Source organism: Tetrahymena thermophila (genome assembly GCF_000189635.1).
Source record: "Tetrahymena thermophila SB210 genomic scaffold scf_8254548, whole genome shotgun sequence".
NCBI classification, from domain to species: Eukaryota; Ciliophora; class Oligohymenophorea; order Hymenostomatida; family Tetrahymenidae; genus Tetrahymena; species Tetrahymena thermophila.
The window spans coordinates 355472-373608 of record NW_002476319.1 but is presented as its reverse complement, the minus strand read 5'-3'; the positions used below and the strand labels follow the sequence as shown (position 1 = coordinate 373608).

The window sequence follows — 18137 nt, the reverse complement described above, 5'->3', positions numbered from 1 at the left end:
AATAGCCTCATAAATACCATAAATCGAGGTCTATAGAAAATATTTTAGGATAATAAAAATATGAAACAATTGCTTATATGAAGTTGGACTTTTGAAGAGTTCTAAAAAAGTTAAGTCTAATTTTCCTTTAACTAGTTAATTTATAAGCAGGATTAATTTAATTTACCTATTAATAACATTTTCTGTTTTTATAGGAAGTAAGTAAACAGATTAGTTAAGATGTAAATTAATTTTTATAACAAAAGAAAAATGCTAGAAAAGAATTCTTTATTAAAATATTAGAAAAAAGAATATTTATTGTATAAATGAATCGCATGAAAATATATCAAATTATCTACTTATTTTGCTCAATTAAATTTATTATAATCACTAGTTATACTTGACGCTGAATTGATTTATAGATTTATTGATTGATTGATAGTTTCTAACAAATTTATTTTAGCTTATAGTTAGAATCTTAAACAAATAGGTATAGAAATTAGACCATAAAATACAATAAAATAAGAAGATTTACTTAATCTTTTCAAGTAATTAACGCATTTACATGTAATTATTTTGAAATTATAATCCGTAAAGACTCTTAAAAAGTTAAATATTTTTTTTAATGATGACATTTCTCTATTAAATTTTTTCTAGTGTTAATTTACCTAATATTTTAGTAACCATTTTTATTTCCTTCGTTAAATTTACATCAAAGGAAATGCAAAAATAATAAAATTACAAGAAATTTTGGTTTATTATTGCTTATATTATTCTCTTTAAGTAAGTGTTAATATAGATGTTAATTTTGAATAAGGTCTTATCTTTTTGTACGTATTTTTGAAGTGAAGATTAAAAAGTTAACAAATAATACTGATTAATTGAAAAAAATAAAATTTTGAATTTTAATTCAAGTATGTTAACAAATAATAACCAATATAACTTCGGAAATTTTTAGCACCTAGATAATTTATCCCGAAAACAATTTCATTCAGATATTTAATTTATTTTTGTACTAATTAGAAAAGAAAATAAAATGTCTATCAAGTATTGTCTTCTTTCTTATCTTTAATTTATAATAGTTAATAAATAAATCAATAAAAAAAAGTTAGAAAATATACTAAATAATAATTACAATTAAATAATTCCATATTTAAAATATTTATTTATAATAATAAGTAAGTAAATAAATGCTGGGTAATATTAATAAAATTGTAAAGTATTTTCCTTAAAATATAATTAACTTTTTGAATAATTCTTTTGATTATTTCAAAGAAAGAAACAAATCTCCATAAAATGCCTTCTTGCAAACTAATTAATTTAATTCAAGTTACTCTGCCATTATTAATTACGGGATATTTATTTTGTATTAATAAAAAAAGCATACAAATGTTTGTGAAATATAAAAAAATATGAATTTTAACTGGATGATATTTTATAAGTTAAAATTTTTAATATTATGATTAAAATTTTTATTTGAATGTCTTAGATTTTAATTTTTTTAATTTAGAATATTCTCGATACTTTGCATGAATTATAAATATAATTTTTTATTTTCTATTATCAATGCAAAACTAATTTTGATTGGACTAAATATTTGCTTATTTTAGAAGAAAGTAGTAATTTTCAAAAATGAAATTAGGCAATTTTATGTTTGGTATTAATTTTTATTTACACTACAGGTGATAATAAATTAAAATTGCGTAATATAAGTTTAGAATCACTTCAGTGTACTAAACAGAAATATCATTTGTCAAACCTTATATTTATAGCAGTAACTAGATTAATTGTATTATTTGAATGATAATGCTAATAACTTTATTTTTATTTTTTTTCAGTAATTAATTGTTTGGCGAGTATCATTCATCCATCCACCCTATGAATAAAAAGTATCTTTTTTATCATTTTTATTAGAGGAAAAGAGATTTTTTATTTACTTAGATTAGAAGCATGTAATTCAAAATCAAAAATAATGAATTTTATTTTCTATTGAAATCTTAATCGATACACTTACTACTTTTAATTGATCAATATAAAAAAGATTTTAGCGAGCTGATTCCAGATGTAGATTAAATATATCTTTTATAACATAAATTAATTACGAAATAATTTATATCTAGTGCTATAACATATTATAATACATTTATTAAAAAAAGGGTTTTTAAGTGTTTTATTTGAAATAGCCTTATATTTTTTTAGGTCCAAATAAAATTTGATAGGAGATTTATACTTTAGTTCGAAGTAAATTAATATATTAGAATGGGTATAAAGTGAAATTAAAAGATAAGCTGATTAAATAAAATGACTAAAATATAAAACAGTTGAAATATTTTATAAAAATCTTTTAGCGTTATTTGTTTCTTATGATTAATGTGGAATTATCTGTGAAATGAAATCTATCAATCAATCATATTGTATATTTGGATTATTTAAATTTAATTGGTTTAATTTGCGTTATTTTGTTTGCCAAATATTTTAAGTTGGGGCTGGTTATTCTAATTTGAAATGTACAATTTAAGTAATAGAAAAAAAAAGAATATTTTAAAGATTTTTTATTTTGGAAATGGTTGAATATGAGTGAATTAAACCGAAAGATGAAATTGAAAAATTATGAGTTAAGACTCTTTTTCTGAAATTAAGTCTGAACAAGTCTTAACGCAGGATAGTTAGGCATATGATGCCAAAATTTATTAGTTTTTATAAGATGATGCGTCAGCAATTTATTTTAAATAATTAATAAGGATTAGATTATATTACACAAAGACTTGCAAAAAATTTACTAAAAACTATGAAGTTACCAAAGCTTACTTGTTCTAAGCTTAAATTGAAAATTAATTTAATCCAATTTTTGTTCATATTTTTAGCTTATTTTAACTGTCAAGATTATTTTTCATCGAAAAAGCTATGTTTGTTTGTATGTCTATAAATATTTCTTTCAAACACATGAATTGATTTTTCAAGAAGTAGTTTAGAAAATAAATAAACAAATAAATAAATCAATCAATAAATAAGTTGTTAATCAAAGTTTGAAAATCAAATAAACAGACTTTATAATTTTCAAACTGAATTACAAATGCTGTATTAAGTATATATATAAATATGTAAGATTAAATTAGCTTTACAATTTAAAGGATTTTTGTATTACTTAACTAATTTTCCACATCGATCGATGAAAGGATAAATAAATTAAGTGAGAGGTGATATATATATATATTAATTGAGTTCTAAGATGTTTGTGTGGAGTGTGTTAAAAATAATTTAGAAAGTGTGAAACTTAACATATAAATCGAGTAGAGTATATATAAATAAATAGTAAAAATATTAAGATTATTAATTTATTCATTTATTTATTAAATTAGTTAACTGATGTATTTATTTATTTGTTTGTTTGTTGTTTGTAATCAAGCTGAGCTAAATTATTCTGTGTCATGCTAGAATACTTCTTTTATTATTGTCGTTAGTATTAAATTTAATTTTTATTATGATGAAATATAATTAATTGTAGTAAGATAATTAATTAATTAGGGGTAGGTATGTTTGTTTGTTTGTGTTTATTTATTTATTTATGTAGATAGGTAGGTAGAGCATAAGTGCATATGTTAATGTCTGAGCTTGTAATGCATTTGTTTATACTTTTAGAAATTGATGAATACAAGTAAAATAAGTTTTAGCTAATTATTCATCCAAAATATCACAAGCTTTTAAATAGAAATTGAATAAATTACTCACTAATTTTTGCTAGCTTGCAGCATTATTCAAAGAAAATTTGAATTTTAATAATTATGTTAGTGAGTTGCTTTTGTATTTGAGTGGGCAGACAACAGACGACGGCATACAGAATTAAATCATTTGAACTGAATGATTGAATAATTATTTAATTTTGTTTTAATAATTTATCATTTCATTAACTTTATTTATATTAGCTCTAATTAATTATTGATGGTATTAAATTTTGATGTGTATTAATTAATTAATTTATTTGTTCAATTATTTATTTATTTGATTGAGTTTATTTTTATTAAGTATAAGTTTTATGTTAACTACTACCCCATTTGAAATCATTAAGCATACTTCTAAATGCTTGACATGAAGAAGTAAGAAAAAGACTAAATGAAGTACTAGGTAGAAGATTAATGGAGGGAGACTAAGAAATTTAATCAGAAATTGTTTAAGCTAGTGATCATTTGATTTTATTCATTCAAATGATAATTGAAATTTTCAGCTATGTTTAATTCGTGTCCGTCGTGTTCAAAAACATACTAATTTTTATTGCTTACATCTTCTAGTTCCATAGAAGTGTTAGCAAATTAATGCTAATTTTCAAAGCTTTGAAGTCGATTGAAGATATCATCTTGCTACTATTGGTCAGTGCAATCTTCATTCTTTACAATCTCGAGCTGTTAGAAAGGAGTTGCAGAACTATTAGAGACATCAGCATTTGTGGAGACAGATTTTCTCTAGGCGAATTCTCTTATGATTTCGTCCTTACACATGTTGAGCATATTTTCTATCATACTGATTTGATTTTATAAAAATTAGATTTTTTCTTGTTTAGTAGAGTCTATCTGAGTAGCATTATTATTGTTACTATTAATGATATTATTATTTATATTAATTGAATTTGCATTATTCAAACCATTAAATTCCATTTGTCCTACTGGAGGCAATAAAGAAGAGATATCATTAAGGTCGTCTTCAGGAAGATAAATTTTAGGAAGTTTGAATGGCTTGTTAGCTTCTTCGAAGAAATCATCTTCTTCTTGGTGCAAAGCAAAAGCGCCAATACCGTTTTAGAAAGGTAGTTATGTGCACTATTGATTTTAAAGGAGAGCAGATTTATCATAGAAATCGCTATTTTAATTAATGTTTGAATTCAAATGAGCATGTTCATAAAAATTAGAATTTTAATTGTTTTAAGGGAAATCTTTAACTGCAGAATCGAATAAATGCTAGTCCTTGTTTTGATAATTGTGAATCTGCTCATCAAAATTGTGCATGCTAGTAATCTTCAAGTTTGCGTTGTGCTAATTAAAATGCAACAAACCGTGCTCTTCAAAAATACTTTACTTCACAGGGCTATCAAAAATCATTTCTGCATCGTGAAGATTGTGGTAGTTGAGAGAAGAAAAATTATTGCTATCCTATAAAAAGTGAGTGTCTGGACTACCTTATATTTCAAATTAATCAGATCTTTATTTTTCATCTTTGAGGGAGAGCTATTATTGAAGATTAGTTGATTAATTCTTAGAAATAGCGCTTTGAGAATTTCCAAGGAACAAATCAGAGGCTTGTTCGTTGTTCAAATCTAAAGAGGAGTTTTCAGCATTAAAAAGTCCAGCTTCATCAATTTAATTGTAATCGCCAGTGCAGTTGTCCTTTTCCTTGCTGAGTTTGCGGATCTTAACGTAGTAGCGGTTTCTAACCATAACTTCAGTACGACCAGGTAATCTCTTAGAGATTTCTGACCACTTTTTACCATGCTTTTAAACATACTTCAAAATGATTTCATCTTCCTAAGGAGTGAATTTAACTCTCTTTTGGATAGAAGAAATAGAGGCAGTGGTAGATGAGGAGATCGAAAGGTTATTATTGTTGTTTATATTTGCGTTTTAATTATTTGATGTCTGATTTGAGCTTGTGTTGATTTAAGAAGCCTGAGTTGAATTAAGAGTATTTTAGAGGCTGTTAGCATTTTTTAAGTAAGTATTATTGGTAGAGCTAGAGCAAACAGAGGTATCTTTCTTGATAGATTTGGATTTTTAGCGTACGCCTGAGAATTGTTCAACAACTTTTTTAGCCATTTGGCTAATTTGTTCAATATCTATTTAAAACATGATTTGGTTAGTTGGTTTTATAAATAATATATGTGATTTTTGGTCTGCTGGTATTATAGAAATTGAAAGGAAGGAATTAGAGTTTTTTGTTTGTTTATTTGTTTCCTTTGTTTTTATTTATTTTTTTTTTTGTTATCAAAAAGAAATAATAAGGATAATTTATTAAAAAAATATTATAATCTTTTTTCGCCTCTCTAATTTTTAAAAGTAAATTCGCATTCATTAATAAACATATTGAATGACTCTATAACTCATTTATCCATTCAAGTCTTTCTTTCATCAAAAGGACTTTTATTATAATGATGATGGTTTTAAATATATGTTTTTGCCTTTAATTTATTTATTTAAAGATTCTTTTCTAATGTTTTCTGCTTTGTTTTAGATTGCATTGAATTTCATCATAATTTTTGAAACAAAGAAAGCAATTAATAAATTGACTAATCTATCAAACTTTTGATTGTTTTTATTAATTTTTTTTTTGATTTGACATTATTATTTTTTTTAAAAAAAAGACATCAAAAATTTCCTTTTTCTTTTGATAATTTTTCTTTCTATTTTCAAGCTAATAAAGTAATTCGATAATAATAATAATAGATTCTTTCCTAATAAAACATAACACTTTTACATTTAAGAATTAACTTATCATCTCTTTCTTTTCTTCTAATTATTTATACTTATTTCCATCAAATTTTTTTTCACTATTTTTATCATTATTTCTTCACTTAATTATAAGTTTTTTCTTAATAGCATATGGAAGGATTTTTATGAAGAAAAAAAATTTGATATATTAATATTTATTACCAAATATATTTATTTTTTTTTGAATAAAATTTTTATTTTTTAGTTTTAAAAATCAGAAGTTGAAATTGGCTAATCATAAACCTTTAAATAAATATATTTATTTATTTATATATTTTCTTTTGTCATATTTGTAATTAATTCAAAAATAGAGAGATGACTATTTAAAATAAATGGATAAAATAAGTTTGAGTCTTTATGCTCTATCATACCAGCAAATAAAAATATAGTTAACCAAAATAATTTACCAAAATCAGGATATTCCTAGGCCAGTGTTGCTTCAATTAAATTAATTTGTTGTAATTTTTGATATGCCTTCATTGTGTTAATTTTATTTAGTTATAGTCAATTTTCAAATATATCTTTTTTTTTTTTCTTAAATGTGATTGTTGTTTAAAAATTTGTATAGCAATTTTAACTGGATATCAAGAAAATAATTGTTAAAAGTTATATATTCTCAGACTTGAACGAATTGTATTATTTTAAGTATTTACTTAGATTTTTTATTATTTCAAGCTAGATTTTTTATAAAATCAATAAATTCATTATAAATTTTTGGGAAATTAGTAATATCTTTTTGATTAGTTTCGATGTTACCTTGAAATATTAGTAAAGATCTTGAGATTTGTTAAAATGAGCTATGTAATTAGGAAATATATGATCTAATTTGTAGTTTGAACAAGAAAGAAAATTGAAAGAAAATACAAAATCTTAAGCCTACCTATTAATTAATAAATTAATTAGATTGCAATAAAGAAAAATTAATAAATAAATAATGATTATTTTCCACATGATTACTGCTTCTTCTAATTAATTAATTAATCTTATTTTATTTATATCTATCTGCATTTAAAAAAACGATTTCGATTCTATTCTCTCTCTAGTCGCAAAAATTAGTTAAGCATTCTTGCTAGCTCATTTTATCTTCTTTCAATAAGATATTTTTATATTTTGACCAATCAAGTACTACCTAGACATTTAATCCAAATAAAATTTTTTCAAAATACAAATACAAACAAAAAATTATCAAGCTCAGTCCAAAAATTATTAATTAAGAAACATATTTAAGAATATTCTTAAAAATAATAAATATGGCTTTAGATTTCAATCAGATAATTAATACATTACCCATATCGATACATTTTTCTCAAACTTATTAAGTATCACTATATTTTTTTTATAAAATGTATGTCTAAAGCAACAAATTTAGCTTTTAACAGGTAAAAATAATTAATTTTTTTTTCTTTTAACTGGTTTATTGTACATGATTCCCAGAATACTTTTAAGTTAGAACCTAATTTTTCATTAGATAATAAGAGTAAGCTATTATTATAAGAACATTTATTTTTATTATATTTGGTATTTACAATTTAGAGCTACTTTCTAATGATAAACAAACACTACAATTTTAGAATATATTTTTATTGGCTTTACTTGTAATCACCTCATTCTAGTATCAAAATTATACCAGAACTCAATAAAATTTGTTTTTTTTAATGCTTTAGAATTTATCAAATTATAATTATGACACAATTATATCTATAAATTTTTTTATAATTGAACATGTATTTTTATCATAAATGCTTTTTACTTGTTACAAACAAATTCATCATTGTACTTTTAAACCCTATCATCAAATTTTTTTTGTAAAAAAAATAAATAAATAAGTTAGGTGAGATGAAATGTAAATTTTATTTTGTTTTGATTTGATTTGTCTAAGAAAGATTTAATGTTAATAACCACACATTTAATGAAATGACAACCATAAATAGTAAAAAAAATAAAACATTTTTGGAAAAAGATTTAACCCTTTAATGTTAACTTTATATAAATAATTAAAGTATCAAATGTTATTTAGCTAAATTTATGATAGAGAAAACTTAATACTAATATGTAACTTTTAACAGAAATAAATATATTTGAAGAATTCATTAAGTAAAAACATAATTAAAAATGACGGATTAATATAAATTTCTTATGATATAATATCACTCTCTTGCTAAAAGAAATCGATTAATAAAGATATTACAATTAATTATCCTAACTATTCATTTTTGAAAAATATAAAAGGATATATTGTAAGTAAATAAGATAGCTAATAACTCCCCAATTCAAACTAAAAATCAATCCTGGAAATAAAATAGCTTATTGATAATAATTTAATGAATAAAATTTATTCACAAAAATAGATGTAAAAAAGCAAATGTGAGTAAAACTCATTTAAAATGTGTAAAATTTATTAATTATTTCACATTTATAATACTGAAAAACTTAACTTTATTTAAAATAGTAGCTTTATTAAATACTTCACTTCATAGATAGATTTAATATAAAGAATTCAATAATTGTTTTTATTATTAACTGTAAGAACGGAGACATAATAAATTTTGAGCTTAACTTTCAACTTTGATATAATAAAATAAAAGTTGATTATTATTTTTAATAATATTGATCATTCTAAAAATAAATCCACTCAAATAGCAATCACTCTTAGCTAAATATTGATATGTCTCTATAGAAATTTTGAATCAAAACACTCAAATTACATGGATTATATTTGCAGTGTTAAATATTACTATGAAAAAAGAATTTCACATAAAACTTTTTGTATTTTTTACATTTTTAGATCTTAATTAAAGCGATTTTCTTCTTACATTTACTTACATTTATAAATGTCACTAGTGAAATAACAAAATAATAGCTATCAGCTTATAAGTATAGCATTCGTCTATAAAATAAAGATTACTGTGACGCAAGTCTAATGTTATAAAATCTAATTTAAATTAGAGATTAATTATGCAAATTAGGCGTTCACATAAATAATTATTACGTATTTATAAAACTATTGAAACTACACACAGTTAATTAAATTACTTAAAAATCACTCATACAGGATTAACTGACACAAAATTATAACTATATTAGTATTCATGTGTGCAATAATCTATTTGAGCCACTAAATTATCTTGAAAAAACAAAAAAAACTTAACATAATACCTACTCAGCGATTTTAAAAATCAAATAAAATTAAAGAGCTCTTTAATGAATACAATATTCGTCATGTAAATAAAATTTCAAGTGCCTAAAATACAATCACATTTTTATAATTAGAGGATTATTTAAATTTTTTTAAAAATCACCATTCCTTAATAACTTTTATATTAGCTTTTGACCACATATTGTCTAGTGTTTGAAATAATAATTGTCAAATCTTTCAGATCAGATACCTCATTCTTTCGCTCTGACGATATATTTGAATCAGCTTTTGTTGGAGGAATAAAGATGAATTTTTAATTAATTAATTAAATTATCTAATCTAAATTTTTTATAATGCGTAATCATAATTAAACAAAAACTTTTTTAGCTGTTCAAATTGTTTCATGAGCGAATAAATGAATGTACGAATGAATGACTAATGCTAAATCAGCAAAGAATAATCTTGCTCAAAATAAAAAAACCACACTAAATGAAATAATTATTGAAATAAAGGAAAGAAAGATTAATAGTTATTTTATTAGTATTTCAATAAATAAACAAATAATATAATTATCTTAAAATATATAATTATTGCTTAAGTCTATTTGATTAATCACTCACAAAATAAAATTTATCGAAATTAAATTTATTCTAATCAAAATAAAAATTTCTAAAATAAAATTTATCAAATCTAAATTCTAAAATAAAATCTTATTAAAGCTAATTACTTATTTTATTATATAAGAAATCCCTGTTTTTAAAGCTTTTTACCCATTAAATTTTTTTAAAATTAAAGAATAATTTCTCATTTTTTAAATAAATAATTAGCTTTAAACATATTTCAATTGTTTAGAAACATTTTCTGCTTGAATGTGTAATTAATTATATCTTTAAGATGACATTAAAAATTAATTTAAAGTTACTGTAAAAATAATATAAATCATTTTGAGTTATTAAACAATCAATAAAACTCTATTTTTATAATTCATTGATAATTAATTTTTTTTAGTGCATTATTTATGTTTTCTACTCTGGGAGCGTTTATGGGATTTATTTGTCTTTAATATTTTCTCTTTTTAGGTGATTATGATTCTTAATTTTGGCTCTACATATTTATAATTTTCGAATTACTCTGTTCTTAAATTTATTATTTCTTTGGGCTATGAGCATCCTTTTTTGACTGTTGATATTGTGTGCTTTGATTATAAAAAGTTTAATCATAATACATGAAATCATCCTGTTATTCAATTTCTTGTGAATATCGGTGATTTGAATTCTAAATTTATGATTTATTCATTTATACAGTAAATTGTTTCTGTTCGTTCTAAAGCTAAACAAATTAGTCACCTTAAACTACTTACTACTGATTTTGCTAATACTAGTTTTAAGCATTTAGGTTGCTTTGCTAGATATGGCTATATTGTTATGATTACTCTTAATTTTAGACATTAATTACTTTTTTATCCGGTAATATTTAACTTTTAATCTAAGCGTTAGCGTTAGTGTTAACATCTTGAATTTATTAGTTATTAACTGCACTGTTATTAACTTATTAGTAGTTATTTTTGTCAATTTCAACTAATTAAGCGTTATTATTATCAATTTATGATTAGTTTTAATTAGTCTTGCTTTATTCATGATTTTAATTAGGAAAATTATTATTAACATCTTAATTCGAATAAATATTTTTCTATTATTGCTACTAGTAAAAGATTTGATTATTCGTATGTATTTATACTACGTTTTATTAAAATGTTTAATTATTTTACTGTTTTTCAGATTCTTGTAATGTGTTTGCATTATTTTTTTTTAAATTATAAAGCTGAGCTGGAAGAAGGCTTCCTATATCAGCTTATGATATTATTGTTGCATTTGGATTTTCTTTTACATATTCAAATAAGCGATTACTTAAATTAAGCAAGAAAACCTGCTAATCATATTGTTTTTTTAAAATTTCAAACTCATTCTCATCATTTGTCTAAGCCATCATGTCTTCAAGTTATTATAACTTATCAAAATATTGTTTATTAATTTCTTGTGAAAAATTTTCTTTATGGATCTCTTCTAATTTGATGTATTTTTTCTGTTTTCTTAATCCGAGCTTGAGCTTTTAATATTCTGTGAGGATAATAGGTTCTTTTGGAATTGGACTTGGATTGGGTGTTGTTGGTATTATTGGTGTTGGAGGTATAATTTCTTTAGGCTTGAAGAACTCAATTAAGGTCATAATTGCTTCATAAATTAGACAAATCAAGTGAATAATAATTATGATCAAAGAGAAAGCGACTATGGCTCTTCCTAATCCTTAGTAATCATCTTAGTTACTCGCACCATAAACAAAATCAGATGATAAAAATGGGTATGTAAGACAATGGATTATTATGAAACATGCTTCAGATACGATGTCTCTTGCAGTAAAAAGAAATTTTTTGTATGGTTTGTACTTTATGAGAATTACAATCATAAATATATTTAGCACTATCCAGACACTTAAAATTAAACCAGGAACTTCGTAAGCAAATACAAGAAAGAAAGAAAAAATAAATTTACGAGCTGCTACGATGAGATAATAACCTTACTACAATATCTATCCAGGAACAAATAAGCTGTAAATCATAGCAAAAGACTTTTAAAAATTATCATTAGCTTTTATTTACTCTTACTCCTCTTCATATGTCGTGATTATTGCTTGAAAATTTGAATTCTCATTTAAAAAGAAAAGGCCACTTTGCTTATGGATATCAAGTATTCTTTAGATTATAGCGTAAACGGTTATCAAAAAACCTATTAAAACGGTTAAGACAATGAAGGATACAAAAAATGAAATAAATTCAACAGCTAAGCTTACACCTGCATTTTACAATTATAAAAAAGTAAAAGTAGTTATATTTAAGTAAGCTGCTTCTAAGCAACCTAAGAAAATACCCCATTCAAAAAACTCAACAGCCTTTTTTAAAAATAATTTGCACTTTTCTTTCCCAGAAATTTGAGGGGTTTAATTATTTAAATTTTTTTTAGCTTCTGTTTTCTTTTTTGAATCACCAGAGAGCAAATTTTTATTTTATTTTTAAAGTTGCTAACCTTTTTAAATTACTTTTTAATTATGAAATGTTTTATTTTTCACATTTGATTCCTCAGGAGCTATCGAAAGGTTTGCCTTCAAAAATAACCTCTCCAATATTTTTAGAATAATATATATAACTGCCAAAACTATAAAGATCAAAATGTACTGGTTAGAGTTTCTCAAGAATAGACCATCAACTTAATTGTAATAGAAACCATTTGAAGTTCTCAAAATATAACTATTCTCGTCAACAATAGAAGGAATAAATGAAGCATCAAAGACATCAAACATTTCTTTTTGTTTATAAAATAATAATCAAATATTAAAACATAAAAAAAAAACTTTATTCAAATTATGCTTCCATTCTTTGTAAAAATTTGTATTAATGCAAAAAAATTTACTAAAAAATGACACTACTAAGTCTGGATATCTCACATCAACGTATAAAATATATCTAATTATCTGAATAATATCTACAAAAGATATTAAAAAAGCAGGGTTCCCAAGAATCAATGTTGGTAACGCAGCGACAGCGGAAGCGCCAGCTGAAATTTTTATTAAATTTTTAATTATGAAAATGATGAGAATAAATTTAAAAAATGATGAATAAAAATAAAAATCAAATATTAAACTAAGAATAAAAATGGAGTTTTACCTATAGAAGTCATAGTTATTTGTAGTTGTTAAGTACCATCAGGATCATAGCTTTAGCACTTATGAAGGACAGAGTCATCTTTGTATAATTGTTAGCAATAACACATGTTATTAGTGAAAATTCTGTGATCATTTAAAACACATTTTGTGCATTAAACTTCGTTTACGCAATCCAAACAACCACTTGGGCAAGCTAAACAAGAACCATAGCTAGAGCTGGAGTAATCAGCTCTTGTTAGACTACTATCAAAATAGGCACTTTAAAACCTTTCGAAATAAGATTAGGTGCATTGGCAATTATTTTTTGTGGAAGAAATTGTAACTAGCTATCTGTTTTTAGATTTTGAGCATGTGTTACAAGATGAAATAGAACTACATGATTCACATTATTCTTCACAAGGCGAGCATAGAGGAGAGGTAGTTTAAAAATAGCCTATTTTGCATGATAAACAAGAAGTGGTATTATCACAATTTTCACAACTCTTATCACAAGGTATGCATCCTAACCCTGGAGAGTAAAAGTGATTTTCTAAGCATTCACAAGTTCCTCTTTATGGAACAAAAGTATAAATACTTAAGTCGCATGTTAAGCACTAATTAAATGCAGCTCCAAAACAAGTTTAACAAGAATTATGGCATGCCTAGCAGGTATTTGTACTAGTATTTCCAAAATAACCAGTGGGACAAACTTTTACACATACACTCAAAGGAATTGGTTAGGTTAAAAAATATCCTGGATAGCATTAAATACAATTTTTATTGGCTTGGCAAATAACACAAGACACAGGACATTAATCCATCTATGCCCAGCTTATAATAAAGCTGTTTATAATAAAGTTATAAATTAAATTTTTTACAGCTATAATATATAATAAAATGATAAGATATTATTCGAAACTGGTTCAGTATGCTTAACGCATTTTATTTAACGTTTTTAAAAATAATTTAGGCATTTTATGTAAACTAAAAATTTAATTATTAACAAGGAATAGATTGATAGATAAAATATAGTTTAAAAAGAAATATTGAAATATTATTAAATAAAACTTAATTACTTTTAAAATTAATTGAATTTATTTTATGTAAAATTTATAAATAAATTTTGTATAAAATTTTTAAATTATTTTAAACTCTTTATTTTCCTTTTTGTCAATAATAATTATTTATTTTAGATTCTAAAAAATAAATATACCTTATTAAAAATTAAATTACAGTTTATTTCATTTTCTATTTTTTAAACTAAAAATTATTTTCTTTCATTTTTATCTGTAAAAGTTTTGATTGTTTTAACAGCTTTTTTAATTATTGATGAGAGTATATAAAATAATTAATTTATATTTTTTCTTTCATTTATAAATTGTTTTAAAATAAAAAAATTTATTTCTTCAATAATTTTAAATCTTGTTTAAAGTTCTTAAAGGTATTTAATTTTTTATTAATATTGATAAATCCTCAAAGTTAGTTAGTTAGTTAATTATTTATTACTTTTATTTAGCAACTAAATTCTTATTTATTGAAAAGATTATCAAAAAATTTAAAACATTTTAAAGAACTAATACATTTTCATTAAAATAAAAAATTATATTATTAGTAATTTCAAATAAATTGTAAATTTATGTAAATCAAATTTCAAAAATATCTTTAATCAAAATGTTTATTTATGGTGATGCTTGGCTTATTCTTAAATATTTTTGAATCTAAATGTAAATTAAATTATTCAAAATAAATGCTTCAGTTTAAATTATTCTTTAATTAAATATGAAATAATTAATAAAAGACTAAAGTTTTATTATTTACTCTCTTATACCCCAAGATTACTGTGCAGCGTTGTATGTTTAATAACCCTTTATTTGTATCACTATTGAAGGAGATTGATGATTTAATATTACTGTTTATACTACTTTATTCTCTTGGTGCCCTACAGAACAAATAGAAGTAATTTTTGAAGGATTAAATTATATTGTTTATAACAATTATGAAGATATCGTATCATAAATTTCTATTCTATCAGTGGATTAACTACCTATATTGCTCCAGCTATTTTTTTAAAGCAAAAATAAATTGATAAGACTGCATTTCGAAATACTTTTTTTATATTCTCATAATTATTTTACCTATCAAATCCATAAACTGTAAGCTATAATTAAATCAAATTATGAGTAGGAAACGATAAAAGTGGACTTGTAATAAAAGTTTAGCTACCTGTTGAGCTTAACCCAAAAACATTTGGTCCCCCGTAAATACTGTTAGCTGCACATTAAAAAAACTAGCTATTAGCACTTGCTTAATTTGAAATTGTCCAACTCTAATCTGAATTGAAAGTACTTGTAGTAAAAAAATTATACTAAACATTCCAACCAGATTCTATTATTATTAAAGCAAAAAATAGTAAGGCTAAGCTTAATAAAGAAGAATTAAGTCTATATAATGCTTTACATGCTTAGAGCGGTGATAATAAATATATTAATATTACTAAAAAAAGGCTTGTTCTCATATTTTTCTATTGTATTAGTTATTATAAATTTTGAAATAGTTAAGAAAATAAATATATAAATCTTTCTTTGTATTAAAAAAGATTATATAAATAAATAGATAGATAGATGGTTTAGATTCAATTTTACAAAAATATCTAGAGAGCTTGAAATATTTAAACAAATTTATTCATTCAATGTAAGTTTACTATTTAGTTTTAGGATATAAAAAAATAATTAAATAATAAATTATTTAATAAAATACATTTAACATTTTTATTACACTGTAATGACTATTTATTCTAATTTTTCATTTAACATATATATATTGACACACTACTTATCTGTTGACAATAATTCTATTTTACAAGACAAATTAATAATTGAGTAAAATAATTCTTTATATTTTTTAATCTAAAAAATAGAATCATTAAAGTTTTTTTAAACTAAGAAATATTCAAGTAAATGTTGAATAAAGCAAAACAAATTATAATCTTAGCAGTAGTTTTTTGAGTAAATGAATTTTTCAGAGTTTTTTATTCTCAATCCTAAAACCCATACTTGTATACTTGTGAGATGTATTTGTTATTGATAAAACTCAGGTGTGTAAGTAGAGATTCATCTATTTCCACTCTGGACTTGAATCTTCCTTACACTTCCCAAACTTGTGCAAAGAAACTTTTGATTAGCTAGAAATAAGTTTAAAAAGAAGTAAAAAATATTATTTATTTAGAATTTAAATTATAAAGAATTCACAAAATAACACAAATATTCATTTCAACAATTATTTTAGTTATGAGTAAAAAATGTCAATTTCCTATTTGGTTTTGAAAATATTATCAATAAAATTTGTAAAATTATGAAATTTTGAAAATTTTAATGAAACTCTTATGTAGTAAAACTAGAGTAAATAAATTAATTTTATATAAAAATCTTAATTTTTTATTCTTTTTTCTCCTAAAGTTATGGTTAGCAATAAGAATATGTATTTTAAAATATCTTATTTTGAAATTAAAAGAATAAATATTTATTAAAATATACTGTAAAAATCAGTCCTTAATATGAAATAAATTTCTTTCCCCTCCATCAATCAGAATCTATTTATTACGTCCAAAATTTTACTTAAGAGAGGCATGAGTTTTACAATTTATGAGGATTAACAGTTTTTCGAAAAAATAAAAATAAATTATTTCTTTAGCTTACTATATTTACCTTGACTTAATAAAAATATCATTTCATCAACATGACTAAATATATTTTTAAATGAAAGATAATCAAATTTTTTTAAATAGCTTTTTTCTAATTTTAAGGCAATATTATTTACATTTGTTAGCAATAATCTATTTTATTAAAGTGTTAAATAACTATTTTTATAAAGCACAGAATTGCAAAAATTGTGATGAATATCTGTCTGTTGGTCTATTTATTTAATTGTTCTCACTGAGTTCAGATTGCATATTCTTACAAATAAATTAAAAAATATGTTTATATTAAAATTAATGTATTAATATCTAAAAACTTTCAATTATTTTTTATTTTTACGAGTATCTTTGTTATTTTTTTATTACCTACATACAAAAATCTTAATATTAATTTTATTTTTTGTGTAAACTTTTTTATTGAAATATCAATTGAATAGCTTGATTGATTTAGAGTTAAGAAATTATTATTTGCAAAAACTTAAAGAAAATTGTTTTTACTGATTATAAAAATTATTATTGGGTCGCTAGTATTTCATAATTTTTAGATAAAATTCAAATTATATTTTTGTTAATTTTTATTTGTTTTTATTTAAGAAACCATTTGTTTGTTACTTAAATTTCTTTAATTTAATATAAATGTTATATTTTTAACAAAATCCATATTAAAAAATTAAAAGAATTTTAGTGATCATTATGATGCACTCTAATTGATTAAATTAATAAATAAATAATTCATTTGACTATTAGCAAGAAACTTTAAAATTTGCTTTTTATAAAATAAATTTTTTTTAAAAAGCTCTTAAATTTACTTTAATTTTATTTGTGAATTTTCTTAAATATAATTCAGCTTAAAACTGGGAAATACACTTTTACTAAGTAATTCTTTATTGTTATTAAATCAAGGCATAATCCATTTAATTTCTCATTTATTTTTGTTATAAGAAATTTGTATTTATCCAGTTGTAAGATAATGCTTTAAATGTACTTCAAAATTTTGATAAAGATATTTGTTTAAACAAAAAGAAGTAATCCATTAGATACTTATGTCCTTTTTAGAGATAAAATTAACCTCAAATTATTTGGAAAAATGAAATTTAGATATACTTTTATGTTGTATAATATTTAATTATCTTAAATTTAGATAACAATTTAAAATATA

At 22.4% G+C, this 18137-nt stretch overlaps 3 protein-coding genes across 3 annotated transcripts; 1 reads left to right on the top strand and 2 right to left on the bottom strand. All coding sequences in view use genetic code 6, as the record gives it.

Moving 5' to 3' along the window:
• Positions 1-4136: 4136 nt before the first annotated feature.
• On the bottom strand, positions 4137-6932 carry TTHERM_00316900 (Myb-like DNA-binding domain protein; the record flags this gene model as incomplete). The annotated part of the gene is made up of 2 exons (XM_001021371.3): positions 4137-5800; positions 6860-6932. 2 exons carry the CDS (start codon positions 6930-6932, stop codon positions 4137-4139), a joined length of 1737 nt encoding a protein of 578 aa, XP_001021371.3.
• A 1526-nt stretch (positions 6933-8458) lies between these two features.
• TTHERM_000316899 (hypothetical protein) lies at positions 8459-9460 on the top strand (the record flags this gene model as incomplete). Its single annotated transcript, XM_012798936.1, has 2 exons — positions 8459-8838; positions 8902-9460. 2 exons carry the CDS (start codon positions 8459-8461, stop codon positions 9458-9460), a joined length of 939 nt encoding a protein of 312 aa, XP_012654390.1.
• Positions 9461-10572: 1112 nt separating this feature from the next.
• Positions 10573-15799, bottom strand: TTHERM_00316880 (transmembrane protein, putative; the record flags this gene model as incomplete). Its single annotated transcript, XM_001021369.2, has 6 exons — positions 10573-12944; positions 13053-13196; positions 13307-14127; positions 15103-15342; positions 15420-15669; positions 15742-15799. 6 exons carry the CDS (start codon positions 15797-15799, stop codon positions 10573-10575), a joined length of 3885 nt encoding a protein of 1294 aa, XP_001021369.2.
• Positions 15800-18137: the final 2338 nt, after the last annotated feature.